This window comes from Panthera tigris, chromosome B4, assembly GCF_018350195.1.
Source record: "Panthera tigris isolate Pti1 chromosome B4, P.tigris_Pti1_mat1.1, whole genome shotgun sequence".
Classification (NCBI taxonomy): Eukaryota; Metazoa; Chordata; class Mammalia; order Carnivora; family Felidae; genus Panthera; species Panthera tigris.
Window position 1 is genome coordinate 54,474,463 of NC_056666.1, and position 27,910 is coordinate 54,502,372.

Below are 27,910 nucleotides of genomic sequence, written 5' to 3' on the forward strand. Positions count from 1 at the left end.
GATATGAACAGTCACCATTTGCCTCTTTTGTCTCCTGAGATGGAGTGGCTTTGGGGTGACCAGGTAATCAGGCCATCCTGAGATCCCAGGGCTGCCAAAGGTCCCATCTAACCTGGGGTGGGACTGAGCTGTGGGCTGTCCCTGCCCCCAGGCTACTCAGGAGGGGATGGCTCGCCACGGTAGGCAGACTTCTCCCAGGTGGGACTCAAGTGCTCTGCAGGTTTCCCCTGGTCACCCTGTTATTCTGTGAACCCCTGCCCATCACTTTCCTAATGGAGAGATGGCTCTTCAGCACCTGTCTGAATCTGCCCGCAGGAAGAGAAGGGGGAGATGGCAGACAGAGGGCAGGAAGAGAAAGTAGGAGCCAATTGTCCTTCCTTTCATTGGGCTCTGAGTCCTGCTCTACTCCTTAGATTCTGGAGGGTGTGAGAGGTGTGAAAACAGACGTAGAAATGACTTGAAATTGGGCAAAATGGTAGGATAGCTGGGTGGAGAGATGGAGGTAATGGGAAAGTGGAGCCCACTGGGAAGTGGAGTTGTCTGGGGAAGTGAGCCAGGAGGGGAGGGAGGCAGGCTGGTGGGGTGGAAGGTGATCAAGGTGGGAAGGAACTGGTGGGAGGTGGGCAGTGCAGGGGTCAGAGGGATGGGGTTGGGCAGGCAGGAGGTGGAGGAACCAGGATAGGGCAATGCCAGATGGAAAATCAGAGAGGGTCAGGGTGGTGGGTTGTCTGGAAGGAGGGCTGAAGGAGGATCCCACTGGGAGAAGGGGAAGACAGCACTTCAGAAGCAGTCAGGGCCTGGGAAGAATGTAGGGAGTACAGGCTGTGGCAGGGAAAGCAAGGGTGTTTGTGGGTCACTGGAGGGTCCCAGGAAGGTGAGGGTAAGACCTTCAGAGCCACTTCCCACTCGGGCTGAGGCTTGATTCTGAATGGGAGCTGAGGAGGCCACCTGAGCAATAGCGTAGAGGTATCATTCCTGCTTCCCCTTAACCCAGGGCGAGTGCATGGATTGCCCATCAGGGTGATGTTTCTGTTTCTGTTTCTGTTTCTGTTTCTGTTTCTGTTTCTGTTTCTGTTTCATGGAAAGCAGGGTGGAAGGTTTTTGGGGAGATGCTCACCACAGGGACTGGGGTTTTGAATGGGACAGCATTCCACAGTGGACATATGCCTTTCGGAAGCTTTATCTGTCTTTATCTTCACACAACTATTGGGTAAATTTTATTAATCCCATCTTACAGGTAATGAAACTGAGGCTCAGAGAGGCTATGTCAAGGGCCCAAGATAAATTAGCTTATTAATAGGCAAATCTGGATTCGAACTCAGGTCCTTGACTCCTGTGCTCTTGCTCCTTCCACCACACCACTGGGCAGAACGTCTTACTTTGTTATGTGTCTACGCCAGCTTCAGGCCTGGGGGTGGGGAGAGGTGGGAGACGGCAGATAGATGCTCAAAAGTGCTTGTTGTATGAATGAATGAATTACCTCTACAGGTTCCCCTTCCATGGTGTGGGCCAGAGTCTTAGAACACTGGTGGCAGGAAGGGAATATAGCAAAGGAGTGCCAGTGTGGGCAGAAAACTTGAAATAGGTTTCCTGTGGGTTTCCATGCTCTCTCCTGGACATTCTAGATCTCTAGAATCTAGAAGACTGGGCTCTGGATCCTTAGAAGAAAGGAATAGAGTGGAGTGTAAATGTGCACAAGTGTGTTTGATGAGTGTATAAAAGTGTGTATATTTGTGTGTGTTAACTATAAATGTGTGAGTTAGTGAGTATGTGTCTTTGTGTTGCATGTATGTGAGAAGGTGATGTGTGGGTGTGTATATGTGTGTGTGTATGTATGAGTGTAAGCATCTCTGTGTGTGTGTGTGCATGTGTGCAGGTGTGTGTGTGCATCTGTGTATGTGTGGGTGCTGTCCCAGGGGAGCCTGAAACCTCATAGCCAAAGGTGTCTTTGATTTGATTTGTGCAAAGTTCCAGCAGATTTCAGGCTGTAGTATGTGGTGGGGGAGGTACAGGGCAGAAGAGGAAGGCTGTCTGTGCTTGAGGTCTGGGGGATTGCATAGCCTGAGCAGTGGGTGCCTCTGTCCTGCCAGGCACAGGGGGATGGCATAAGGGTCCTGGGTCTGAGGCTGGGTGGAGACTGGGTCATGATCCCTTCACTCAGGGCTTGCATTGGAAGAGCTCACAGGCCCTGCTCTGACCAGGGAGGGCCATAAAAAGGTGGGGCCAAGGTGGGAAGGTGACCAGTCAGTGGAGGGTTCAGGCCTACTCTCTCCTCACCCCCATCCCCAAGATTTGGGAATGATGGAACCAGGCTGCAGTTCCTAACTCTAGGATCCACCCATTCTATCTGAGAGCCATAGAGTCCCCAGAAGTCTTTGAGTGCCACCTTCTGAGGCTAGGATGACAAGAATCACAGTGAAAACTTCTCTCTGTCAGTATTAGCCAGACAGGTCCCAACCAAGTCCCTGTCCCTTGGAAGCCATTGATAAGGCCCTGTATGCATTCTTAGTGAATGTCACAGAAACTGAGGCTTTCTCACACCTTGTGCTGGGAAGTTCTTACTGAGCATAATTCAGATCCTCTTGTTGACTTTGTGCCAGATAAGATCAGGCTGAGTTTGTGAAATTGGATCCCAGCACCCCTTCCCCCAAGTATGGAAGTAGCTTCTTCTAGATAGGGAAGTGGGTCAGAGTGTAGGGACACTGAGAGGATGTGGGGCTAAAGCTGGTGGATCACAGATGGGTCAGACCTTTCCTGGGCAGGAGGGTGGTGATTAACAGGGCAGTTTCAGAGAAGGGAGCTCAGAGACCACCAGTTTTCCCTCTGTTTCCCCTGTTACTCCAAGCTCTGCCAGGGGAAACAGGGGAAACAGCGGCTGTGGAAGGAGGGACCAGATTCGAACAGGAAAGTGCTTCCCTGGCTGCAACTTTGAAGAGCCTCTGGAGACATAGGACAAAGAGAAAATGATGAATGAAGAGAAGTTCCTCTTGCAGCTCATGAAATAGGAAGAGAGGGGCAGGGGCCGTGGGATTCTGAGGGGCAGAGGGGTGTGTGTGCTGAGGGTGAGGGTGCGCACAGCACAGTGTTTGTGGTGTATGTGTCTGTGCTCCGTGGTTAACAGTCCTGTGTACATCAGTCATATATGTAAACATATATCACATGGGGAAGGGTGCAGCTTTGGCGGGTTTTTTAAACCATGGTTTGTAAGCAGGCTTCCCACTGGGGCCTACGAAGTATGCTTTTCTGTTAGAAGCAACAGTCAGAACAGATGGGAAGACCCCCAGATTGGGAAGCAAGAAAATGTGGGTTCTAGTTCTGGCTCTAATTATCAGCTGGGTCACTGTGAAGCATCACCTTTTGAGCTGGGATGTCACCTGCTATATGAAAAGCCACACAGCCCTTCTGTGCCAGCAGCCTCAGTGCTGGGACCAGAAAAGGGAAGGGGTCTGGAGTAGAGGAAGGCATTTCAGGGGCCAAAGGGAATAATGGATACAGGTGGAAAGGGTTGCAGGAGGGGAACCCAGAATTCGGAAATTCATGGGTTCTTGCTGGAGCCAAAGATTCGCCCAGCATGGGTAGCCCAGGCCTATCTCAGGACCCAGAGCCCAGGGCTGGCTCTGCAGGGAGAGACATTCTCTGCCGCCCTCTTGTGGCCACCAAGCCCTTCAGCGGTTACTGCTGAGAATGTTCCCCTCAAGTTCCCAGGGCAGCAGCATCCTTTACCCCTGGTGGAAATTGCCTACAAGTGGAAAAGACATGTTTGGTAGTCCAACCACACTTTCCCCCCATCTCCTCTGGTTTCTGGAGGCACTCACAACCTCCTTAAGGCTGAGAGAGTCTTCCCGAGATTTATCTCTTTTTTTTTTTTTTGCCATTGTCTGAAGTTTTCTGCTTTTGGAGATGTGCAGTGGAGACAGGGGGCTAAGATCAAGATATTGAACAGAGAAAGAAACTTCTCTTCCTCCTTGGATTCCATCTACACCCCCAGTTTCCCAGGGTGTTTGGGAGTTTTCAAAGAAAGATTGCAGGTGTAGTGACATTCCTGGAGAAAATGGGCCTGGGGCTGACCAAGCATTATGTTTCTAGGTTTCCATGAATTTGCACCTCAGTTCAGTCCCTCAGCCTCAACAGGGAGGTGGATTGGCAGGAGCCAGGAGGCAAGAGATGGGATGCTGGAGGGAGATGGCATATTTGGCAGATGCTGATGGGACTCCTTATCTGCTAGCTCTGGAATCCCCTCCCACCCACCAGGCTGCCCTTGACCCTCCCCTTCTAGTGCTTAGTGCTCATTGGTGATTGCCTGTCTTTGGGGAGACACCGGGGGCCAAGTGCCATTTGGTGGGGAAGGGGGAGGTTAGGAGGAGGGAGTGACACCAGGTAAGTGATGGAGGAGGAGGGGTTGGAATGACTGGGATTTGAGCTGGTGTCTAATGATCACTGGGGTGCTTGGAAGGCTTTGCAGGGGGAAACTGTCGTGGCTGCAGATATTGACTTGCTGGGGGTGAGCGAGTGGAGGGTGGGAATGGGAGGGAATATTGAATGAGATTGAGTTCCACTTATTTAGGTACTTATTTTGGGGGACCCAGTGAAAAATGAACCAATGACTTTATTGAGAGCTTCCTATGTCCAAGAAGCGTTACAGGTGCCACAAGGGATAAAAGAGAGACATTTGAAAACCTGCCACATTCCCTCCCTGGACTTGTTGCCCCATGTGGGCTTCTCTAAGGGGTACAAGGAGCTGCTGGGAAGTTCTCACCCAGGATGCAGAGGCAAAGCTTTCAGGCTTTTTGTTTTTCACCTCTGCAAAACACCTCGAAGTGGCCTTCTGCCTCTCCTCACTCCTCTTCTCACAGAATGCTCCAGACTCATAGATACCTGGCTGAGGGGTACATTGAGTGCCCTCCCAGAATTTCCAGTAGCTCCAGTTGACAAAGTGGGCATGGGTAGGGCCAAGCCTCAATGCCTCACCTGCCAGCAAAGCAGACAGGGAGGTGACTCACATCTAGAGTCCTGGAGAATATTCAGTAAGAAACCTGTGCATTCTAATCTTCCAGCTGTCCATCTTCCACACAAAGGGCTGCCTGCCACACCCCATTGCACTCTCTATGACAGTCAATCCCTTGAATCACACAACAGCATGGGGGAGGCAGAGAAGGTTGCAGTTGGACACAGGGACATGGGCAGAAAGGCCCAGTAAATTCAAGCCAAAACCAACAGAATTGGAACAATAAGGCAGAGCGGGTAAGAGCACCATGGAGAGTCCAAGAGACAAAGATACAGAATCAAGAGAGACATACAGAATCAAGAGAGACAGACAGGATCAATAGACACAGAGACAGACCCAGTGACAGGAGAGAGGAAAGAGAGGAGCGTCCAGAGAGCACAGCAGAAGATCCAAAACAGAAACAGAGAGATACCCAGAGGCCAGAGATAGTAGAGTCAGACATAGACTCAGGGACATGAATTGGACCCAGGCTCAGGGGTCTGAAAGCCATGGACCCAGAACCAAAGACAGATCTATGAGAAGAGACAGGTAGAACAGAAGGTTGGATGCAGACTTGTCGTGTGTGTGTGTGTGTGTGTGTGTGTGTGGCAGGAACACAACCAGAGCTCCATACAAAATGGCAGCATCCTCTGGTGCTGAAGGAGACCCCACACCCTGCATGAAGGACTGCTCTGAGCAGTGGAGGTGAAGGGGGGAGAATAGGAATAAGATGCGAGTTAGAGAAAGACTGAGATGGAGAAGAAATGGCAGAGCCCTGACTGAGATCAGAGGGAGAGAAACAGAGTGAAGCAGGGAGTAGAGACATGGACAGAAGACAGAAGGAGACAGAGCAGGAGAAGGAATATGATGGAGGCTGGTGTGCAGAGACACAGGGAGAGGGAGGGGGCCCCTCACTACAGGAGGGAGAGAGGAGCAGGGAGAGAGACAGGCTGTTGAGAAGCAGATGAGGGTAAAGGGGGAGCAAGCAGGACACCTGTCTCCCCAGAGAGGCTGGGCTGGGATAAAACCACCCAGTGGGGGGCACTTAGTGAGTGCTTTTTTAGGGTGATTTTGTCTCTCTCTTGTTTTAAGTACAATTAACCTATTCCACACAACCATCTTCTTCACAGGAGCACTTACAACTGCTGCTGCAGGTGCCTGGTCACCTGGCATCCTCTGTGGGGATTGGCTTCACAGCCTGCAGCACAGCCCTGAGCATCCTCACCAGAGACACATGTTCGTCCTTGGGGTGGATCTGATTTTTGAGAGTTGCCAAGTTTTTTTCTGATGCTGGAGAGGAGGGTGAGAACCCAGTTGGGAAGCAGTATTTCCAGTTAAATACAAGGTGAATGTGGGAAGACACAGTGGAGAATGTGCCTTCCTCCAAAATGGCTCTGAAAGGTCATTGTGAAGGAGATGCTTGCAGCATGTGACAGGAGACATTCCTAGTGGCTGCTGGAGCCCAAGTTTAATGTTTCTGTGTGTTTCTGAAACCAGGTAGTGGTGCACCCAGGAGCATTCCCAGCCTCGTACTGGAGGGTGAGGCCTGAATTTGCCTGAAATACTTGGTCCAGTGGTCCTGCCCTTGGGGAGCTCACAGTCCTTTCCATACCAACTAATATGCAAAGTAACCTGGTGACACTGACACAACACAGACCAACAAGTGCAAAGGACAAAGGCAAATTGAGAATCAGAGTCAGTTAGTTTATCAGGGCATGCTGCCTGGAGGAAGGGAGTTATGAGTGGGCTGTAGAAGGAGAAACCCAACAGGGCATAGGGTGGAGGAGGAAAAGAAGAGAACCTGTCTCTGTTGTTTCTGAAGCAGGATAAGCAAACATAAGGCAGGCAGGAGACAGCTTTGCTAACTTGGAATAAATACTTGGACTGGGGAACCAGCATGAAGGGGAGTGAAGGGGGGCAGATGCTGAAAGCTAGGCTGGATGTTCTGAATTTGCTAGGAGAAGTATTGGGGCCCACTGGAGGGTGCCCTGAGTTGTGTTAGGCAGTGATGTGCATGAGCAAAATTGTCTGGAGAAGTGCGTACCCAGGTTTGCATGTCTTGTGTGTGTGTGTGTGTGTGTGTGTGTGTGTGTGTGTTGGGGGGTTGGGATGTACATCCAGGTGAGTTTGTGCCAAGTTGCTTTGTGCCCCAAGCTTGTCTATTACATCTGTGTGGGTGATTGGCATTCTGGTATGTCTGAGTGCCTTTTTCTTTGTGTTTCTCCGTGTGGTCACGTGTGATTGGTATCTCGGTTGCATATCGTGTATTTTATTTGGCTGCAGGCAGTGGGAGGGCAGCATGTGTGCATAGGAGTGTGTTGTGCATGTGTGTGTGTGCATGAGCATGTCTGCAGGAGGAGTGGGACCAGTAGGGAGCCCTGGCTGCCCAAACATCACTGTCTGTCTCTCTCCCTCCATTGGCTCCGCCTGCCCTTGCTAAGGAGGTAAACAGCAAAATGGCAAAGTGCTTTGCCCAAGGAGACCTAAACATTGTAAACTGGGAGAGGACTCCCCCTGCAGGAGAGAAATGGCAGGAAGAGCCAGAGGACCAACACACAGAGTCCTGCAGGCACAGGCTTCTCCTTGGAGCAGGTGACTCACATGCACACACAACTCTCAGGCACCCAAAGGCATGCCAGGCATAGAAGGACACACACACACACACACACACACACACACAGAGTGGTTCATGACCTCCCGTTTCCCTCCCTTCCTCAAAGTCCTGTGACCTACTTTCCATCACTTCTAAAAGCCTCCGGGGTTTGGGGAGATGGGGCTGGGGGCACTCTCTTGGACTTAGGAGCCAATAACCAGACAGTTACTTAGCCTTGTAAGGCTGTACATGTGTGCGTGTGTGTGTGTGTGTGTGTGTGTATGCACCCACGCCCCTCCCTCCTCCTTCACTCCTCCCACATTCCACCACCATCTACCCTGCACTCTTTGAGGCTGACTCCTGCTCCCCCTTTCTGAGCACTGCCTCTAACCCTGGGTTCCTCTATCTGCCTCAGTCCCACACATCTTCCACAGGGTCCCTCCCTTGGTCAGGCTTTTTGTAGTTTGGCCTGGACTTTATCTTTCTGCCCCAGGTCATCATTATCTCTCCCTCCCTGGTTCCATGGACTCTGTAGCCTGGTTCCTCCACCCTTTTCCTCCTTCTACACCCTCCTTGGCCTCCCCCTAGGGTTCTTCTTCCCTCCTCCCATGCTCTACCTGAAGCTGCTGCCTCCTCCCAGTGTCAGTCCTGTCCCTCAGTGTATTTCTGCCTGGGTTCTTCTCCCACTCACCATTCTCCTGCTGGGTTTCAGATGTGGTCGCTGTGTTTTACTCCCCTTCCATGGGAGCTCTTCTGGCCCCTCCAGAGTTCCAGTTTCCTGTTTCCTCCTCCCCCTTCCTGTTGTGAAACTGCTGACACTGCCTTCTGGCTCCCAGTCTCTGCCAGGACTCCCCTGGTTGTGGGGGCCAGTGGTGAAGTAGGAGGTCCTGGGCTGAGCTGAAATCCCAGCCCTGTTCCTCCCCATGTAGCCTCTTCACCTGGACTCACTCACCTGTAAAAGGTGGCAAATAATGGCAGGGGCAACAGGAAATAACTCATGGGACTATAGTGAGAATTAGCACTGAAGAAAGGATGCAACATACTTGGCACATAGTATGTGCTTAATAAATATTAGCTCTTGTTATTTGTCCTTCCTCAGTCGGCTCCCCTGTCTCTTCAGCCTGGAGTCAAAAAAATATTAAGAAGAGAGAAAAGAAAAAGTAATAGACAATATAAGCCAAATCCAACTAAATATCAGGAATTTCTTATGGTTCAGCCTAACAAGTGCTCTAAGCGTTGAACACAGGAAATGCCCGTGAGTGTGGACAAGAAGGGAGGGTGGGTACTGACTGAACACAGAACACAGGAAGCCATGTGAATTGTGCACTGGAAGGACCAAATTCAACCCCAGGGAGGATGGGGGCTGCCCAAAGTCCAGCCTGTGTTCATCCTGAGGTGGCCATGCTGGCCGCACTCTGTCCCTGGGCTCATGGGCCTGTGTCTGCTAGGGCTGCAGAGTGTGGGAGTCCAGCTCCTAAAATACTCTCACTTCCAGAGAGGACCTGGATTCCTGGAGACTTAGACCCACCTCTTCTTGTCCTCTCTTTGCATGTCAGGGACACACACACACACACACACCCTGGGATTTCTAAAGGAAAGCAGGGTCCCACTAGAGATGGATTCTCTCTAGCTACTTGCTTTCCTGACACTAGACATCACAGGGCAGTGTGTTTAACATGTATTGGGCAGTGTTTAACATGTATTGGATTTATTATTCTTTTAAGTGAATTAAATATTTTAATTTTTTCTTAGTTTTAATTTTAATGTGGCAAATATCACTGGGTTTAACTCACACAGACAAAAGTTCTTTGGAGTCCTCAGTCATTTTAAGAGTGTAAAGGGGTCTTGAGACTGAAAGGTTGAGAACTGCTAGGGCCATGGAGTAGGTAGGTCTTCCAAGTAGTATTTGATGGACAGCTGAAGTCAAATGCCAGTCTGCAAGGTGTGGTCCTTCCACCACACACTGAATATAGGACTGGAGAAAGCAGGTAGTTCAATCTGTGATTAGGAGTTTTAGGGTAGTTAATGGTTAAAGATAAGAGAGCAAGGAAGTAAAAGTTTGGGCAAAACATGAAATGATCTACAACGGAGTCTTGGCTGCATAGGAAGAAAAGTGAACCCAAGAGGATGCTCATGGTTTTGGACAGCAGGAAAGAGTCCAAAGACTAGATCACAATAAAGTTAGCTAGTAAGTGGACAGAGAAAACTGTAAGGATATGGAAATAGACAAGCTATTCTTGTCTATTCTATGTGGTTCAAGTATGCAGAAGTAAGTAGAGTTAGCCCTCATTTTCCAGGCTAGGAAACTAATGTGCAGTGACTTGGCTGACTTGAATTCAAGTCTTAAAATGTGGACTTTGCCTACTTTTCACTGCATATAGTGCAATTAGCTGACCTTCTTGTTTTATGAACATGAAGTAAGTAGTGTATACAAATAAAAATATTTTTATTAAAATTCTTAAAAGGAAATATTTTTTAAAAACATACATTTTTTTACCTTTTTGATCTAATATGGGTTTCTGAAGTATTGGAGGAATTTGATGTTGAAGAGCGACAGAAAACCATGTTAGAAAATTGCTTTCCCAACATTAAGGTTATAGAATCCAAAATAAAGGAACTGAAGAGTAAGGAACATGTAAGAGGATTTTTTTCTTGGGATGCCTGGGTGGCTCAGTTACACGTAGGACTCTTGATTTTGGCTCAGCTCATGATCTTACGGTTCGTGGGTTTGAGCCCTGCATCTGGCTCTGCGTTGACACTATGGAGCCTGCTTGGGATTCTCTCTGCCTCTGTGCTCCTCCCACATTTGTTCTCTGTCTCTCTCAAACAAACATTTAAAAAAAAAAAAAAAAGGATTTTTAATGACAGCCCATTGTTCGGTCATTTTTTAATATATTTTTTTAATGTTTTATTTATTTTTGAGAGAGAGAGAGGGAGACAGAGTGTGAGCGGGGGAGGGGCAGAGAGAGAGGGAGACACAGAACCCGAAGCAGGCTCCAGGCTCTACACTGTCGGCACAGAGCCGGACACAGGTCTGGAACCCATGAACTGGGAGATCATGACCTTAGTTGAAGTCGGCCGCTCAACTGACTGAACCACTTAGGCATCCCCCCCACCATTGTTCAATCTTGATGAGCTTTTGCCTGCTTTCTTTTGACCCCATCTGTACCCCCACCATTACTAAGGCCCCTAGTATATAAAGCTTAGTAACATTGGTTTCATTATTAGAAAAATTTATACTTTTTGAGAGTTTATTGGGATTATATAATTAGTTGGATTTAGCATTTTAGGTTTTACATTTCAAATTAGCATTAACATTTATATAGTGTCTACTATGTTCTAGGCACTGCAGAAGTGCTGGGATACAACAGGAACATTACAGTGAACTTGGCCTGGGAGGTCTCATTGTCATAGGGAATATAGACATGCACATGTATTAATTATATGTACATGTGAAAGCACAGTCACTGAAATATTATCAAAGCTCTGATACTAGGGATTTTGGAGGACCTCACAGAAGGAGAAAATATTTGAACTGGGTTTAAAAGGTGGGTGAATTAAGAGTTCTTAATTAAGGACATTGTAGGAAAAGGAGGTTGCTTGTTCAAAGACCCAAAGAAAAGCAGCACGTGGAAGAGTAACGTTGTCAGAGGTACTGTCTGTGGTAGAGATAAGGAGAGGAGATTGGCAGACTAGGGCAAACAAATAGGACTGTGAAGAGCTGTTTACCTCATGCCAAGAAATTTATTTTACCGTCAGTGGAGAAATAAAGAGAATTTACATGAAGGCAAGGATGGTAATATATTTTTAGGAAGATAGATGGCAACGTTGAGGATGAAGCGGGATGGAGTGAGTGATAGTGGCCAGCAATCAAACCAGAAGGTGGTTGCAATAGTCCAAAATGATAGAAGACCTGAATGAAGACAAGGACAGTGTAGTTGGAAAGAATGGCCCAGATATGAGTGAGATTTTTACTATAAACTCAGCAGGACTCAGTAACCCATTGGATGTGGGAATGAATAAGGCAGTCGGAAGAAAGGTGTTGTCAGATGAGAAACAATATCCTCAGGTGAGCCTTAGGTAATATGAGTAGTAGAGTTTGTAGTTGTTTCTCTACAGCAACTCTAATGTGGGAGTTCTCCCGAGAAAACGGGTAGGTAACACATTTGAAACACAAATAACTTGATAGGAAAAAATAAAAAGTACTAACTTTTCGGAGAAAAACATTAAAACTCTGAATCCCAAACCAGAATAAATTTCTAATACTCATAGTGGTACATATCGCCTAGGACATCCATGTCATTTAATTTGCAAACTGAGGTGGGCACAAATGTATGCTGATAAATTGTGAGGCAGTTATATTAGCACCTTTGAATAAATCAGAGTGCCACCCATTACCATTTGAAGTGTCCTACATGAGATCATGTCTGTATTCTCTTATTTAAATGTCCTGAATATTCTTTAATGAATTAGAGATTTTTTTTATCTTCGTGTCTACTTGCAAAAATTTAACATTAACCAGTGAAAAGAATGTTTGTTTTTACAGTAGCCAAATGTAAATTATTTTTTAAATTTGGTCAGTGTCTGTAACTACTGTTGATCAGATAAAATTCTAACACATTATCTGCAGGAAGACATACAGAATTTCTATGTGCAGTATACTGTATTGAATTATTGGCCTTATGTATTTGCAATGCAGCTAAAGAGTTAAATGGATAATGAATGGCTCAGTGGGTATCAAGTGCTGTCTTATGATTTTCCATATTTTATAACATGGCACAATGTTAACCTGTAAACCACTCCCACTCCACCAGTCTGGCATCTCTCATAGTTGTATGTGGGTGTGTGTGTGTGTATGCATGTATGCTTTTCTAAAAGCTACTACTTATATGTAGGTTTTCATTTGATATTAAGGAACAAAAACAGTGGATCTTGAATGTGTATTTTTAGCCTCAATGATATTAAAATTTAATATAAGGGTGCCTGTTAGTCAGTTAAGCATCCGACTCTTGGTTTCGGCTCAGGTTATGATCTTACGGTTCGTGGGATCGAGCCCTGCCTCGGACTCTGCACCAACAGTGTGAGCCTGTTTGGGATTCTCTCTCTGCCTCTCCCCTGCTTGCCCTCTATCCCTCTCTTTCTCAAAATAAATAAACATAAAAAATTAAATAACCCTAAAACAGTATATGCTAGGATTTAAGGTTAACACACTTTACACTTATATGAAAATATCAAGGAGCATGTTTGCTGGTAAAGTGATTGTTATTTGTACTTAAGAAGAATCTAAATACTGTTTTAGTACTTCCAATGTTTTTATACTAAGACATATTGTAACCTTTTCTACCACACTTTACTCCCCTGTACCCATGGCAGACATTAAGGTATGATATGATTAGAATTACTAGATCTTAGTAACTCCCATTGAGATCAGAAATTCTCAGTAAGGCCTGCCCCAGGTATAATATCAGAATGCTCAAATTTTATTTATTTCTTTATTTTAATTTTAACATTTATTTATTTTTGAGAGAGAGAGTGCAAGTTGGGGCGGGGGGGGGGGCGGGCAGAGAGGAAGGGAGACACAGAATCCTAAGCAGGCTCCAGGTGCTGAGCTGTCAGCACAGAGCCCGACACGGGGCATGAACTCAAAAATCGCAGAAATCACGACCTAAGCCAAAGTCAGCTGCTTAATCAACTGAGCCACCTGGGCGCCCCCAGAATGCTGAATTAAAAATTTTTTTTAACCTGAGGTCAACATGCCTTCCTGAATATCATGAGATTACCTAAGTTTTATGCAAAATCTGGTGTGAGTGTACCTTTTTTCTCCAAGAGAGAAAGATTAGTTTTCACCAGATTCCCAAAATGGTTCACGGACCTAAAATGATGGTGACTCACTGGATTGGATAATGGGTTCTCAGGTTTACTTTGATTTTCAATTGCTATAACAAAGTATTGAGTATCACAAAAGGCAACCTTAATGTATTTTTTTTTTGCTTTTGTCTTAATGAATTTTTTATTTAAAATGAAATTCTACCCATGTATAAATATATTTCTCCTCTCTTCTTCATGGCTCTATGTTTTTACAGTGCATTGTAACAGGAGATGGCAGTCAGTATGTGTATAAGAACTTTTTGTGCTGGAGCTAAAGCAAAATTGATACATGAAGGAAATCCTTTTGTATCAGGAACCCAGGATACAGACAGTGCTCAGGTAACATTCTGAGGTTGGGTCATGGAAAAGGAACATGAATATTTCTTAGATTTTTCTATATTTGAATCAAAGTATTCCACTTAGAGTGTTAAGTTCTAAATTATAGAAGAGGTTTGTTTTATGATCCATAAACCAGAAAATAGTTACAGTGTTTTATTACTACCTATTTCAGTTTTAGTTTTGGGTGATAATTTTTGTTTTTTAGTTCATGCTCATGTTCTGTGTTCTTTCCATTGTGCACTATCCCAGATGTAATGACTGAGCTGAAGGTTATAACTTTCTTTATACACATATTCATTACTGTACTTTGGGAATATGTGATTTGCAACCTAAATAATGGAGTATAATATATTAATATTTTTAAATAATTTATAAGGTAATTATCAATTTAAATTTACTTTGTTAGAAGTTCTATGCTTAAATTTGAAGGAAAAATGTTTAGAATGCCCTATTTTATAATTATTCCCAAAACAAGGAGATAATATTGATTGCATTACAATTGTTTTAGCAAATGTGCCTTATAGACATTATTTAGGTCTTTTTTTTTTCTTAAACTACAGTGAACGTGGGGCTCGAACTCATCTCCCCAAGATCAAGAGCCGTATGCTTTACTGACTGAGCCAGCCAGGTGCCCCTCAAGGGGTGTTGTTTTAAAGTCCTCTCTCGCCTTTTTCTTTCTTTCTTCTATGCATTATCACGAAATGCTATAGATAGCTGGTGGTGATTACATTTGAGAATAAAGTTTGGTTTGTATTTTTGTTTTTAGAGGTATGGCCTACATAATTGACCAATGAAAAGATATACAGCTGCAATTTCATGGTCGGTGCTATAGAAGTTACTCCAAATATAGAACCTTTTCTCTGTGGCAACAATGTAAGGTGAAGTTTTTTTATGTCCTGCTGTGAATATTTTTAAAATACTGTATTTATAAGATTTCTAACTCCCAAGCATAAATAACTGTTCCTTGCTTTAGTGTAAAACTGTAACTTAAGGAAGGTGAAAACAATTTGGGTCATATTCATGTTTGGATTTGCAGTTATTCCTTACTGCCTAAAGTCCTTAAGCAGCTAACACCCCAGCATAGATGTCATCGTTGATGGGACATAATGCACAGTTCATTTGTCTAAAGGTTAAGAGACTGACACCTATGGATTCACAAGTGATTTCTTTTAGAGAAACTATCTTGTCTTTTTTTGCCTTTTAGCATTTGACGCTCACAAAACAGGAATATTGTAATTATGAGTGGGGTACTCATATGGTTACTAAGTGTTCTTGATGTTGAAAGTCTAGGAATTTTTGAGTTGGTCTGTCTTAGTAGCATTTTGATTCCCTGGAAATTGAGCTGAGTTATCTAAACTTGCAGCTATTTTTTACTTTCTCATTAAAGATCAGCATACCAAGGTGTATAAATGTGGTGTATAAATGTGACTTGTTCTTTTACTTTAGAATGACAAAGCCATCTTTCACTTTTCTTCCCATGTGTTCTCATATGAACATTGTTTAGTTTGATGTAGGCGAGGATGGTGGCCTGAAAGTGGATGATCACATGCACACGTCTCTCTCTGATATCTATGCTGCAGGTGACATCTGCACTGCATCATGGCAGCCCAGCCCAGTGTGGCAGCAGGTAAGCCAGCATCCAGGATCACATCTTCGTATCAGAGATTCCATCTGACGGTAAAGGAGTTGCTACCAGCAAATCTAAATATCTGGTTTTCCAACTTCTTTACTTTAAGAAACTGTCATAGCGTTTTTTGTGACAAAGAATTTTTCCCTTTCGGTAAGTTATTATATAGTGATGGAACAGTAGTTTAAGAATTATGGGCTATTACTTTGCTTGTCATTTTCAGATACTTACCAGCACTGTCCAATGGAACTTTATGCGATGACAGAAATGTTCTGTACCTTTGCAGTGTCCAGTCAGGTAGTCACTAACTACGTATCTCTATTGAGCACTTGAGTTTAAATAGCTACACATGTATTTAGCGTCTGCCAGACTGGACAGCACAGCTTTAGATTAATAAATAATTACTGAGGTATAAACCAAGTTGATAAATGATGATCCTATGGGACCCTGATTACCCTACTCTGTCCCTGGGGAATTAGGATTGAAAAAATTTCCGATAGTAAACAGCCTTCCTCAGCTGAACACGTCCATTCAACTGGATGTAGACTTCCTCCTGCCCTCACAGTGTTGCCGCCCTCCTAATGGTGGAGCAGAAATCCTTGAAGAGATACTCAAACTGTGGTCATAGGTGAGGTTGTCTCAGGAGGAGTAGAGACACAGATAAATGAACCAGGCAACAGTTGGTAAAAGACCAGCTCCAAAGGTTGGGATATCACTCCTTCAGATCAACCATGGAGCATGAAGTCATGAAGAACTAGATGTATTTTAAGAGGCAGCTTCATTACTTTGTGTGTTTTTACCTACAGCAGGGCTAACAATCATATAAGAGTGCTTTCAGCCTGTTTCTAAAGTGCTAGGTTGTTTTCAGTTTCCTCTGGAGTCATTCTGTGTCACTTCTATGGTATATCTGTCATCAACTCTCAATTAGGAGTTGGGGGTTGTGGGATTTTTTTTAACATTTTAAACCCTCTAGAATAAATTATATCCTTAATGTGTCATATTCTGCTATAGGCAATATCCAAAAATAAACAGGTGTCTGTTTTGAGTGAATCTAATAGACCTTGTCTCTTAATTTGCAGAAGCAATAAATAAGTACACTAAATAATTTGTTTTACATAGTCCAAGACACAAAGTGAAGGGACTTTGAGGCTAGAATACATTTGGTAACAGTCCAGGCAGTGTTATACTGCAAGCCACTTCTATTAGCCATTTTCTAGTACTGTGCTCTGTTTACTCTGCTCCCTTACCATAGGGAGGCTATGATTTCATCACACCTACTTTGTTTACACAGGAGATGGAATTAAAAAAAAAAAAAATTATCACTTCTACCAGAAATGAAAATCCTATCTGTGACTGTGGTATTTTTGCATATGAAAGAACATTAGTCACACACAGTTATAAAGAAACTAATTGCTTAGCTTATTTAATTCTCATTTAATAGATGGGATACATTTATGTTTTAAGTGAAGAAATCAAGGCTCAGTTAAATAAAAATATAAAAATTAAATATGTAAAAAAGTTGACATTTAAATCTCTTAACTCCTGGGGTGCCTGCGTGGCTTAGTCAGTTAAGCATCTGACTCTTGATCTCCGCTCAGGCCTTGATCTCAGGGTTGTGAGTTCAAGCCCCACATTTAAAAAAATAAAATAAATCTCTTGACTCTCAGGGCCAGTGTTCTATCAGGGATTCACAAAACTTGGTAGAAATATAATAAAAATACTGTAGAGGAGAAATTAATGATGTTTTAAAGGGAAGAATTAAAAATGTATTCCCAACATGGGTTGCTGAAATCTGGTAAGATTTCCTGAGACTAGACACCAACTAGTATTATCGGTCTGCGTGACCATTGAGGTTTAACTGCATTGGAAGCCTTAATCTAAGGATTAAAAATCTAAGGATTAGGAAAAGGGACATATATTTCAGTGATACTTTGTCATTTCTTGTGTGATAAACTTACTCTGCAAGGGGAGACTGGTTATTAACGTTATTCTTACCTAGTATAGCCTCAAATATTTTAGTTATTTTTGATAGAGAATTTATTGAAACATATAGAGTTGGTATTATCCTTTAATTTTAGGGCAGTAATTTGGATAGAATTCTCAAATAGCCAAGTCAGTTTTGGTTAGTGTGGACTGGTGATTGCTTCCATGGCAAACATAATCTAACTAGTCATCTGGCTAGCTAGATCTAACCAATCTCAAGGACTGTCAATATTGAACCCCTTTTAAGGAATTTTTGTCAGGTTAAGGTGCTAGCATTTTTTAAGTAAGGACATTGAAAATTATATCTCATAACATTTTTCATTTCAGATGAGACTGTGGACCCAGGCTAGACAGATGGGGTGGTACGCAGCCAAGTGCATGGCTGCAGCTACTTTAGGACAATCTACTGACATGGACTTCAGCTTTGAACTTTTTGCTCATGTAACATTTTTCAACTATAAGGTAAAATAGATAAGCAAATTAGTACCTTTTTCTGCTTGTGAGTCTTGTAACTAATTACCTGATTTTCTCATTGAATAAGAATTTACATGGTTTTAATCATTTTAGAAAAATGACATGTTTTCTCATTTCTTGCAAATCAAACCTGGTATTAATGCTGGTCTTAAGGGAGAAAAAATCTCTTCTGGAGTTGTTTCCCATTAGTGCATTTCTACATTTACTTGGGATTCAGTCTCACTTTTTAAGGGTGATAGCTACTGTACTTAAGAATGAACCAGGTACTTTGCCATACTTATTATTTACTCCTCTTTACATTATTCTGAGGTAGGTTTTTTTTTGGTTTTTTTTGTTTGTTTTTTTTTTTTGGTAATTTAATGATGAGTAATACACACAAGGTTTAAGGAGGTTAAATAATTTGCCCATGCAAGATATAACTCAGTTCCTTATTAAATATTTAAGTCATGACTCTAATATATAGTCCAGATCCTACATATTTAATTTACTACATATTTTTAATTTTCATATAGATTGTGTGGTAGTGTCATCTGAACAATAAATGTAATGTCATTCAAATGTTTTCTGTGGGACCCTCTCCAATGAATGACACTTTTAGCTATAAAATTTTGTGAATAGATTTTTGTGCTAGTCATCCTAAAATAACACAGTGTAACTGCATATTATGCTTCCTTTTTGGTACTCATTAGAATAACTTTATTATCTCTGTATATAGGTTGTACTACCAGGAAAATACCATACATGGGGCTGAGGTTCAGATCATGAATTAATGCTGAGATGTACCAAAGGACAAGAACACATCAAAGTCGTCATGCAGAATGGGAGAATGATGGGAGCTGTCTTAATTTTAAATCATATGGATCTTTCATCATATGAAGAAGGTCTGCTAGATCCAAATATTGATATACATTATTTTGATTTAAAAAGGCATTTCAAGAATTACATAAAGTTCCAAGTAACACAAGAAAGTCACAATAAGGTAAACGACCACATGGATTTAATGAAGTTAAGAATACAGAAGTCATAATGAGAGTAGTGGGAAAGTATTAAAATAGAAGTAAAATGGTAAAGATCAAATAATTTACAGATTTTTTTTTTTCCAACACAAATTGACCACTTATGTAAATGTAAGGATTTAAGTTAATCATTTCTGTGTAACTGCTTTGGAGCAGATTTAGCTACTTTATCTACTTAGCTGACAACTTGGTCTGGTATACCAAAGTCATTCTTTGATTGTGAAATGTCAGAGAGGATTGTCGTTTCAAGAAGCTTACAATTTTACTTTAAGGAGGTAGCAAGATCTTACTTGCTAATATCCTTTTATGTTCTGATTGTATAGCTGTTATGAGCTGAAATCACTCTTTTCTGTAATAAGCCTACATAAATATTCCTTATGATAACATTAATATCAAAAGAATACAATTAGGTATATCAAGGGATAAAAATATTTTACATTAAAATTATTTTTCTCAAAAAATAATAAAATTACTTTTCTCGTTTTATACTGTAAATTTATATAATTCATGATCTTAAATATTGAAGTCTTCAATACTTCAGGCAAGTTCCATATGTATAAAATATTAATAAAACTGTCTTAAACTTTTAACTACAAAATAATGGTGTACACATGCATAACTATTTTCTTGGAAAATTTAGAAACACTCATCTGCATCATCAATTTTTCTTTTTTTAGTCCCTGTATTCTTAGATCGCTGAAGCATGTTTGCAGACTTCTGGAAGTTACCTGAATTTTTTTCTTCCCTCCTTTTATCAGCTCCTTCAGAATGACAAGTTTCAGATGATTCAGTCTGCCAACAAAAACAAAGCAAACATTCCGATCAAAACTCAGCTGTTCCATTTTTTCTTCAGATTAACAATCCCCCTGGTCCTTGTATATCCAGTAGCTCTTTAGTTAAGTGTCTAGTGGTCTCTTTTTTACCTTTAAATATCCACTCAAATATGAGCCCTATCCTAAAGGGATATGCTGTCAGGAAAACCCTAATCCATAGACACAATGATACATGGCATGTCTTTGCAGACGAGAGTATTTCATGCATAAGAGTCATTGGTTTTCGACATCTGCTACAAACATAGACTTCTCAACCAGTGTTGATCACAACCAATATTGTGAGGGCAGGGTGCATCACAAACTAGACAACACTAAAATGGATTTTTCATGTTCTAAAAGGTTGGAAATTCTAGTCTATATTAAAAGGTAAAGTAGTTTAAATTGTTACTTAATACTTCTACAATAAAACAAAGGTAATGTTTTCTCTCTTCCATGCCTAGATTCCTGCCTGTCTCCTGTGTTCATCTGGACCCAGCACAGTACCATTTAAAGTATCCCATAAGCTTTAATGTATTTTTTCATTATATAAAGAGTCAGTTACCTTGAAACAACTCTGTGTGGGCTTCTTTACTTGCATGGTAATAACATGTGCCTCATTATTTAGAAGATGAGCTTTAGGTCCTATTTTCAAATATGAAATGGTAGCGTAAGCTGTAAAACTGTAGTCTTCTCTGTGGAAGATAAAGGCCAACAATCAGAAAGCTTTTAAGAAATTACAGAAAAACTACAATTTATAAAAACAACCATAAGTGCAATAATTTTAATATGTGGAATATGAAACTTGTGAAAAATTAAAATACTTTCTGTAAGTTGTATTTTTTTTGACATACAATGATCTGTTAAAGTTTATTAGGTAAATTTTATATGGCATTAAAGAGTTTCACATGAGACAACTGGAAAACCACTTGCTTTGTTGCGTTATGAGAAACAAAGACAACACCAAAGGACAAGAAATGGATCTGTATATACTTAAGATACTGCTGTAGAAGAAAGTGTGCAATAATTTTCTCCAGGTCTTCACGAGGAAGTTGGGGAGAAGCAACGCCTGCCACTCTCAGTTTTGCTGCCCCCTTTCCCATCCAAGAATCCATCAGTTTCAGTGGAGTTAGCTTTTCATTCAGGTCCTCTGCCTGCTTCAAAATCTTGATTAGATCTCTGCAGTATGCTGTTACATTCTTTACTTCACACGCTATAATGAGACAGGCAAATGAGATCTAGAAATTACAGCAAGGACAAGCTAGTCTAAGTGGTTAAACTGGTTTGAAACGAGTCCTCAACATGACCCACCCTAAACACTGATGTGTTATTTTGTTCTGAACCAAAATTAGGCTATTCCTCAAGTCTATCAGTAAACTAAGTTATAGTCTCAATAAGACATTGTTGAATTTACATGCTCGCTTCGGGAGCACATGTACTAAAATTGGAATGATACAGAGAAGACTAGCATGGCCCCTGCGCAAGGATAAAAGGCATTGTTTAATTTACAGTGATGTAAAGAAAATCAGCTGGTTACCAGAAGGCCTTTGGGTATGCTCTAGGAATTAGTGTCTGCCAGACCTGAGAGATTTATAGAGAATCAGTCTATTCATCGTATTTACCTAATTTGTGCTCATTAAACAATATTCTGAAAACTATGGCTTCCTTGGTACTGATTTAGAGACAAGAATGTCCTGGTTAAATATTCCTAATTATTGATTCTAGCACCCTGATTTACATATCAGACTCTTATTCATGTGATCAGTATAACACAGTATAATAAACTCATAAACAAGGTTATCTAGCTGCAAAGTTAAGACTAAAGTGATCTTCACCCACCAAGGCATCAGAACTCTGTGAGGGGGAACTGGTTATTCCCGCTCTTTGGACACAACACACAGGATGAGAAAAGTTAAAATACAACACCAAAACACTGGTAAATTAGTATCTTATGAGTAGTTAGGCATTATCTGGATCAAAAATGATTGGACTGTAATCTCTCCTTTACAATAAATTCTCTTCCTAATTAGTGACTTAGTGACTAGCCTTTTCTTACAAATAGCAGTAGCATTTAGAAGAATTTAAGCTTTTCCCTTCATTTAAACATTTAACATGACTTCAGTATAGCAACATAAAATACATTCATCCACATACCAATTTTCCTTTTGCCTTTGTTTTAAAACTTTGAGTTGTTACTTTTGAATCTAGAAAATGCTAGTCACAGCTTGCTTAATCCATTTTGGCGTCTAATAATTCCCCCCATGTAGTCCTAGCTATATACGTCAGCCTATAAAGATTTAAAAACAATGAACTAGGGAGTGTTCCAATCCAAGATGGCAACTTAGTAAGATCCTGAACTGGGCGCACCAAATCTACACCTATTTATAGGCAATTCCTCTTGAAGAACTGAGGACTGACTGAACTAAAGACCACACAGAACACCAAGAGAGACATGGTAACCAAGGGTACCCCACCCCTGATGCTGCAAACTGCAGTGAGGAGAACAGTAATGTACCAGGAGCAGATTCGTCTGCACTTAGACACACAAAATAAAAGCCACGGCTTAAAAGACCAACTAGAATATAAAGGAACTAGCCGTGAACCCTGCTAAATGGGAGGGGAGCTGCTACAACTCTCTCTGGGTTGGAAGATCTAATATGTGTCAAGTTTATGCACCCTCCCACCACCTTGACAGCATAGATTGGAGCAGGGTCCAGGCATCCTAACCAACCTACCACCTCAGTGAGCCCTGGGCCCCTAACCCACACCATCCCCAGCTGTCCCACCAAGACAGCCCCATGGTGGCGCACACCAGGAAGTCCTGGTCAACGCTCACTACAGCTCCACCTGTCTCACCACACTGAGGCAGGCACAAAGCACCTTGGAACATTCTAGGCCCTCACTAATTTGGCTTCAGGAAGCTTTCTAAGGCACCCCAGTAGATGCCCGTTTTCAGCTCCACCTGCCCTGCCAGGACACCCTGGCTTGCACCCACTTCAGCTTCTTTCCAGGGAACCATCTGTTCAGAGAGCCCTACAACTGCCACAGCCCATGCCCTTTCAACTACCAGCTGCCCTGCCAGGTTGCCCCCTGCACAAAGCACCCAGGGACCTCTCCAGCCAACAATACACCTCAGTTCCACCTGCCACAACCAGAGCACCTGCTGCACATCCCAGAACACCCCAGCTTACACCCACTTCAGTTTCAGCCATCCTGCCAGGGTGCCCTCTACATGGAGAACCCCAGAACCACTCCTGACTACACCCACTTCAGCTTCAGCTGTCCTGCCAGGACAACCTGTCTCTGCAAAGAGCCTCAGGAATGCCCCAGCCCACACCCACTTAAGCACTAGCCATCTCGCCAAGGCAGCCCCACCATGGGGTGCCCTGAAACCCCCAGCCCATGCCAGCCACAGCTCCAGCCAGCCAACAAAAGTCACCAGGCATATACAGTCAGCACAGAGGACCACCACACACCAAGAGCATTCCTTCAAGTTTGGGAAAAGTAGCAGTTCTGCCTAATTCATAGAAATAAACACCATGTCAAGCAAGATGGGGTAACAAGGGAATATGCTCCAAATGAAAGGATAAGACAAAACCTCACAAAAACAATAAAACAGAGAAGAGCAATATGCCTAATGGAAGAGCTTAAAGTAATGATCTTAAAGGTGCTCACTGGACTGAAGAATGGGAAAACTCAGCACTTCAACAAAGAACTGAAAAATATAAACAACCAGAGTTGAAGAATAACTGAAATGAAAAATTCATTAGAGGGAATCAAATAGTGATTAATGGATACAGAACAGATCAGTGATTTAGAAGACAGGGTAATGCACTCAAAGCTAAACAGCAAAAATAAAGAATTGTTTAAAATGAGGATAGAACAAGGGATCTGTTGGCCAATATCAAGTGAGTAAACTTTCATATTATATATGAATATATATGAATATATTTATATATATATATAAATATGTATATTATATATAATATTTATATATTCATATATATGAATATATTTATATTTATATATAAATATGTATATTATATATAATATTTATATATTCATATATAAATATATATGCATATGTATTCATATATACTGCTTTATACTTAGAATGTTACATATGAACCTCATGATAACCATAAACACAAAACCTGTAATAGGTTAAAAAAAAAAAAAAGGAAATTTCTTTCATGTGCTTATTTGCTTATTTGTACAGTATACAGAATATAGTCAATGGTACTGTAACAGTGTTGTATGGTGACAGTAACTACACTTGTGATGGGCACAGCATACCTTATAGTTGTTGAATCACTATCTTGTATATCTGAAACAAATATAACATTGTGCTGACTCAAAGTAAAAAGAAATTTAAAAATTAGGGGTGCTGGGCTGGCTCAGTGGGTAGAGTGTGAGACTTTTGATCTTGGGGTTGTGAGTTCAAACCCCATGTTCGGCATAGAGATTGAAAAAAATAAGACAATAAAAAGTCAAAAAGATGTGAAAAAATATTTTAAAAATTATAAAATAGAAAGCCAAATATAACACCTCAGAAAGTCATCAATCACAAACAAAGAGAGCAAGAACAGAACAGAGAAGAACTACAGAAACAACCAGAAAACGATCAACAAAATGGCAGTAAGTACCTAGCTATCAATAATTACTTTAAATGTAAATGGTCTAAATGTTTCACTCAAAAGATACAGGGTGGTGGAATGGATTTTTAAAAAACAAGACCCGGGGCGCCTGGGTGGCTCAGTTGGTTGGGCATCCCACTTTGGCTCAGGTCATGACCTCGCGGTCCATGAGTTCGAGCCCCGCATCGGTCTCTGGGCTGACAGCTCAGAGCCTAGAGCCTGTTTCGGATTCTGTGTGTCCCTCTCTCTCTGACCCTCCCCTGCTCATGCTCTGTCTCTCTCTGTCTCAAAAATAAATAAATGTTAAAAAAAAAAATTTTTTTAAAAACAAGACCCATCTATATCTTCTTGCCTGTAAGAGATTAACTTCAGGCCTAAAGATACATGTAGATTCAGAATGAAGAGATAGAAAAACATCATGCAAGTGGAAGCAAAAAGAAAAGCCAGAGTAACAGTACACATATCAGACAAAATATGCTTTAAAACAAAGACTGTAAAAAGAGTCAAAGACGGGTATTACATAATGATAAAGCTACCAATCCAACAAGATATAACAAGTGTACATATCTACACACCCAACATAGGAGCATCGAAATACATAAAACACACATAACCAAAGAGAGAAACTGATAGTAATACAATAATGGTACGGAACTTTAACACACCACTTACATCAATGGATGGATCATCCAGGCAGTCGGTCAATAAGGAAACTGTCTTTGAATGACACATTGGACTGGATGGACATAACAGATATAGACAGAACATTCCATCCAAAAACAGAATACACAATGCACATGGGACACATCTCTAGGACAGATCATATTAGAGGACAAAATAAAAATAACTCGATAAATTTAAAAGATGGAAATCATATCATGCAGCTTTTCCAACCACAACAGCATGAAACTAGAAATCAGTCACAAGAAAAACACAAACATGTGGAGGCTAAACAACATGATACTACACAATCAACAGGTAAGCAAAGAAAGAAGAAATTAAAAAAATACATGGAGACAATGAAAATGAAAACACAACTGCCCAAAATCTTTGGGAAACAGCAAAAGCAGTTTTAAGAGGTAAATTTATAACGACTACCTCAAGACAAGAAAAATCTCCAATAAACAATCTAGCTTTATACCTAAAGGAACTAGAAAGAAAAGAACTAGAAAAAGAACAAAACCCAAGGTAAATAGAAGAAAGGAAATAATGAAGATCAAATCAGAAATAGAGTCTAAACAAAGAAAAAGATCAAGTAAGCTAAGAACTGGGTCTTTGGAAAGATAAACGAAATTGCTAAACCTTAACCCCACCACTCATCAACAAAAACAAAAGAGGACTTCTACCCAGTGTGGAGCCTGCTTGAGATTCTCTCAAAAAAAAAAAAAAAAAAAAAAAAAAAAAATCCAAAATGAAAGTGAAGCAACTGACACCACATACAAAGGATTCTAACAGAATATGAAAAATCATGTGCCAACAAATTGGACAACCTAGAAGAAATGGGTAAATTCCTAGAAATGTACAATTTTCCAAAAGTGAATAAGGGAAAATGGAAGTCTGAACAGACCAATTACCAGTAATAATATGGAAGTTTTTTATTACTAAAAAAAAAACTACCAACAGGGGAGCCTGGCTGGCTCAGGAGTCCAGCTCTTGATCTCAGACCAGGGCTTGATCTCAGGGTTGTGAGTTCAAGCCACGTGTTAGGCTCCACACTCGGTATGGATCCTACGTAAACAAAAACAAAAACGTTTTTAACTATCAACAAAGGTCCAAGACCAGATGGGCTCACAGGTGAAATCTACCAAACATATAAAAAGGAGTTAATACCTATTCTCAAACTATACCAAAAACTAGAAGAGGAAGGAAAGCTTCCAAATACATTCCATGAGGCCAGAATTACCCTGATGCCAAGCCAGACAAAGACAACACCTAAAAAGAAAGCTACGGCCATTATCATCAATGCACATAGATGCAAAAATCCTCAACAAAATATCAGCAAACCACATTCAGCAATACATTAAAAGGATCATTCACCAGGATGAAGTGGAATTTATTCTGGGGATACATGGATGTCTCAATATTTGCAAATCAATCAATGTGATACTCTTTTACAATAGGTAGAGTAAAAACCATATGATGATTTCAATAGATGTGGGAAAAGCATTTGACAAAATTCAACATCTGTTCATGACAAAAACTCAACAAAGGTTTAAAGGAAACATACCTCAACATAACAAAGGCCATACATGAAGTATCTAGAGCTAAAATTACACTCAATTGTGAAAAACTGAGAGCTTTTCCTCTAAGGTCAGGAGCAAGATAAGGATGTCCACTCTCACCACTTTCATTCAACATAATACTAGAAGCCCTAGCCACGGCATTCAGACAAGAAAAAGAAACCAATATTAGTAAGGAATAAATTAAAATGTCACTATTCGCAGGTGACATAATACTATACATAGAAAACCTTAAAGACTGCATTTACAAGCAATTAGAGTAAATGAATTCAGTAAAGTTGCAGGAAACAATACACATCAGCTATGTTTCTATATGCTAATAATGAAGTAGCAGAAAGATAAATTAAAAACACAATTCCATTTACAATTGCACCAAACATAATAAAATACCCAGGAATAAACTTAACCAAGGAGGCGAAAGACCCTGTACTCCGAAAACTACAAAACACTGATGAAAGAAATTGAAGATTACAACAGCAAATGGAAAGATGCTCAATGCTCATGGATTGGAAGAATACTGGTAAAATACCTACTACACAAACCAATCTACAGATTCAGTGTAATCTCTATGAAAATACCAAGAGCATTTTTCACAGAACTAGAAATAATCCTAAAATTTGTATGGGACCACGAAGACATCAAATAGCCAGAGAAATCTTGAGAAAGAAGAATAAAGCTAGATTTCAAATCCCAGATTTCAAGATATACTACAAACTTGTAATAATCAAAATAACGTTGGGGCACCTGGGTGTCTCAGTCGGTTGAGAGTCCGACTTCGGCTCAGGTCATGATCTCGCAGTCTGTGAGTTCAGGCCCTGCGTTGGGCTCTGTGCTGACAGCTCAGAGCCTGGACCCTGCTTCAAATTCTGGGTCTCCCTCTCTCTCTGCCCCTCCCCACCTCATGCTCTGTCTCTGTGTCTCTCTCTCCGTCAAAAATAAATAAACATTAAGAAAAAAAATTAAAAATATAATGTACTGGCACAAAAACAGATCAATGGAACAGAATAGGCCAGAAATAAACCCATGCTTATATATATGGTCAATCTATGACAAAGGATGCAAGAATATACAATAGTCTCTTCAATAAGTGGTACTGGGAAAACTGGACCACTTTCTTACAACATACACAAAAACAAACTAAAAATGGATTTAAGGCCTAAATGTGAGACCTGTTACCATAAAATGCCAGAAGAGAACATAAACAGTAATTTCTTTAACATTAGCCATAGCAACATTTTTCTGGCTATGTCTTCTGATGCAAGGGACACAAAAGCACAATTATTGGGACCACAACAAAATAAAAAGCTTTGACAGTGAAGAAAATCATCGACAAAACTGAA

General features: G+C 41.4%; 2 protein-coding genes and 2 non-coding genes across 6 annotated transcripts in view; 3 read left to right on the forward strand and 1 right to left on the reverse strand.

Annotated features, from left to right (window-relative positions):
- Positions 1-13,656: 13,656 nt before the first annotated feature.
- On the forward strand, positions 13,657-20,268 carry LOC102966167 (pyridine nucleotide-disulfide oxidoreductase domain-containing protein 1-like). Of its 3 annotated transcripts, none has more exons than XR_006219816.1 (6): positions 13,657-13,784; positions 14,551-14,662; positions 15,289-15,411; positions 17,722-17,856; positions 18,584-18,847; positions 20,158-20,268. XR_006219816.1 is itself a non-coding variant. In XM_015538309.2 (6 exons), exons 2-5 carry the CDS (start codon positions 14,601-14,603, stop codon positions 18,617-18,619), a joined length of 351 nt encoding a protein of 116 aa, XP_015393795.2. In that variant the 5' UTR covers positions 13,657-13,784; positions 14,551-14,600; the 3' UTR covers positions 18,620-18,847; positions 20,158-20,267. The 3 variants fall into 3 exon arrangements, 2 of the variants coding, with proteins under 2 accessions (XP_015393795.2, XP_042847838.1); XM_015538309.2 differs by having other exon boundaries at positions 14,551-14,657; positions 20,158-20,267; XM_042991904.1 differs by having other exon boundaries at positions 14,551-14,657; positions 18,584-18,749; positions 20,158-20,267.
- Positions 18,849-27,910, reverse strand: part of RECQL (RecQ like helicase) — a 58,057-nt gene continuing 48,995 nt past the window's right edge. The window contains exons 13-15 of the mRNA XM_007084051.2: positions 20,687-20,906; positions 20,259-20,388; positions 18,849-19,676 (exon numbers count right to left, since the gene is read on the reverse strand). Coding sequence (XP_007084113.1) covers positions 19,521-19,676; positions 20,259-20,388; positions 20,687-20,906 — 506 coding nt within the window. The 3' untranslated portion in view covers positions 18,849-19,520. The remainder of the gene's footprint in view (positions 19,677-20,258; positions 20,389-20,686; positions 20,907-27,910) is intronic.
- LOC122240633 lies at positions 21,108-21,210 on the forward strand. Its single transcript, XR_006220412.1, has one exon. It is a non-coding gene; the product is annotated as a U6 spliceosomal RNA (small nuclear RNA).
- Positions 24,080-24,152, forward strand: TRNAK-UUU. The gene has a single exon. It is a non-coding gene; the product is annotated as a tRNA-Lys (tRNA).

Bases quoted from the DNA above. Each gene is read 5' to 3' on its own strand.
- LOC102966167 (XM_015538309.2), top strand. From the start codon at position 14,601: ATGGTCGGTGCTATAGAAGTTACTCCAAATATAGAACCTTTTCTCTGT. The intron at 14,658-15,288 runs GTAAGGTGAAGT...AACATTGTTTAG, and splicing joins CTTTTCTCTGTGGCAACAAT to TTTGATGTAGGCGAGGATGG. The intron at 17,857-18,583 runs GTAAAATAGATA...CTCTGTATATAG, and splicing joins TAACATTTTTCAACTATAAG to GTTGTACTACCAGGAAAATA.